The following is a 2515-nucleotide window of genomic DNA, read 5'->3' on the forward strand; positions in this document are numbered from 1 at the left end:
GGGGGTCCTCAGGGAATCTATGCCTGCTGCTTGGATACAATCGTTTGTTCAAAATAAGAAAGGAAAGGCTTTCAGACGCTAATTAATTTTTCCACAGAGCCCCTTGTATCTTTGTTTTTCAAGCTTGAAATTTTTTATCCACTTAGAGTGGGATGGCAGGAGACAATCTCTTTTCTGGTCTTAACCAAGCGTTTTGGTGTCTAGACACCAAAACACCTTTTTTTGGTTAAACTTAACTGTGACTGCTGTAACTGTAACTTTTCTCAGCTAAATTCAACTGTAAAGACCCCTAAACCTTAACCAAGCCATAATTTTGTAGCCTATCTTACAAATTGTTGTGCATATGTTTTCCTTACGAATCCATACAAACCTGTTTCTGAAAATGCCTTAAAAGTGTCGCTCTCCTACTACTTACAGACCCCACAGTATGTACTGTCGCTGATTTTGATTTAAATAGTGTTTGTCTCCTCAGCATGGTAGCAGTCTGGTCAAAGCTGGCCCTATAACGTTCTCCTCTGGTTCGAGCACTCTGGGCCGTGGTCGAAGGCAGCTCCCACAGACGCCCCTCACGCCTCGTCCAGCCGTGGCCTACAAGACCGCCATCTCCTCACCTCTCCAGTCCGGTGCCAGCACTACTACGTTGGGGCACCAGACTCGTTTCAGCCGTGGCCTTTCAGAGCATGAACGCTTACACTGGGGCCACGACGAGTCCCCAATACCAGTGACCCGTATTGGTTCAGACCCTAATTTAAACCAGCAGCCACAGGTTGCTTCTCAACATGCCCTCCTTGAAGAGGACTTCCAGGACACTGTGAACAGCCAGGGAGGGGGACGCTCTGCCAGAATCACTGTCTCAACGACAGCCTCAGCTTCACACGGACCTGCCGCTGTGCCTGTCACAGCGGCCGCCACGCACGGTCGGGCGGGGGGGGTGCCTAACGGCTACCACTTCACCCTCGGAGTCAACTCTGCGTCTGGGCCTGGGAGCCGAGGAACAGGAAGTCTCAGGGAGAGGGAGGAAGAGGACTGGTGCTGATATGGCAGAAAAGTGTTAGCTGAGGACGGACAGCTTATCAGTGATTCACAGCGCTCATGGCCTATGAGCTGATAGGAAGCCAGCGGATTATTACAGAAAGAAAGGTAGTGGAAGGAAAAAGCCACTGGAAAGTGCTGTGAAAGGGGACCAGAAATCATTCCAGCTTTGTAGTGTTACTCTCTTTTTTTATACAATAAACTTTTAAGGAAAAATGACACTGATGACTTTTCTACCCCCTTTACTTGCACTGAAATTATAGCACCTGTGAAGACACTTAAGTATTTTGCCTTGGCCAGTAAATCAGTGATGGAACAGAAGACAAAAACCAAAACCTCCTCATTCTTTGAGTGAAACTACTGTATGAAGTGTGTTTCAGACAGCTCTGAATGCTTCATTCCTGGTGTTAATATGGCTGTTCACAACACTGTTTTTGTATGTTTCATTTTGTCTATAGTTGCCATGTAGGTGAAAGAAGAGTCAACTTGATCGTATTGATGCTTCCACCGAATTATCTCTTTTTTTCATAGGCTATTACTTTGGGGGTTATAACCAAATTCTGACCAGAGCAGATATTAGGTGATGTAGGTCTTAAACATTTGCCATGATTAGGGACATAGTGTGTGATAAAAATTAAAGAATGGGAGGGGTTAGAATAGGACTAGAGCCCAGTTTTAATGATCATGTTTTTGTAAATTGTACCAGATTAAATACATTTTATTAGTGCAGAAGGAGACTAGGTAACTCTTTGCTGATGTTATGTGGCTGAATACTAAGTGCCTCGTCTTCCAAGATGTATTAAGATGCAGCCTGGTCAGATGGACTTGAACATACAGTAGAGGATGTATGTATGTACACAGCAAAGAAAAAGTAGAGAACAAAGTTTAAGTCTGGTATAATGGACAGAATGCAACTTTGTACTGAATCTTGTGGTAGGTAAATCTGAATTACAGATCCAAAGTAAGCATTGTAGTGCATGCCGGGGTCTTGTACTTTTCAAAAAATAGTGTCTGTACTTTTGCTTAAGGGTGTGTGGTAAGCATTTGCCTTTCTCTTTCAAATATACTGCCAGCCAGTTGGTAGAAATGGTCTCTGAATGGAGAAAAGTGCCGTTGTTTTTTTTTAAATTTACAATCAACTCTAAACTTTCTTATATATACAAACAGTATATATATATATATATATATATATATATATATATATATATATATATCATAGTGTGTGTGTGTGTGTGTGTGTGTGTATATGGGTATGTATGTATGTATAGTGGGGCTTGAAAGTTTGGGCACCCCAGGTAAAAATTTGTATTACTGTGCATAAAGAAGCCAAGAAAAGATGGAAAAATCTCCAAAAGGCATCAAATGACAGATTAGACATTTGTATAATATGTCACAAAAAGTTAGATTTTATTTCCATCATTTACACTTTCAAAAAAACAGAAAACAAAAAAATGCCATCTGCAAAAGTGTGGGCACCCTGTGG

At 42.0% G+C, this 2515-nt stretch overlaps 1 protein-coding gene across 8 annotated transcripts in view; it reads left to right on the forward strand.

Annotated features, from left to right (window-relative positions):
• cacna1bb (calcium channel, voltage-dependent, N type, alpha 1B subunit, b) overlaps positions 1–1946 on the forward strand; it is a 300576-nt gene extending 298630 nt beyond the window's left edge. For 7 of the 8 annotated variants that reach the window (XM_032540360.1, XM_032540362.1, XM_032540361.1 and 4 more), the window contains one exon: positions 473–1946. In XM_032540360.1, the coding sequence (XP_032396251.1) occupies positions 473–1036 (564 nt within the window). In that variant the 3' untranslated portion in view covers positions 1037–1946. The remainder of the gene's footprint in view (positions 1–472) is intronic. The other variant, XM_032540363.1, reaches the window with a different exon arrangement.
• The last annotated feature ends 569 nt before the right edge of the window (positions 1947–2515 follow it).

Source organism: Etheostoma spectabile, chromosome 16, assembly GCF_008692095.1.
Source record: "Etheostoma spectabile isolate EspeVRDwgs_2016 chromosome 16, UIUC_Espe_1.0, whole genome shotgun sequence".
In the NCBI taxonomy this organism is placed as follows: domain Eukaryota; kingdom Metazoa; phylum Chordata; class Actinopteri; order Perciformes; family Percidae; genus Etheostoma; species Etheostoma spectabile.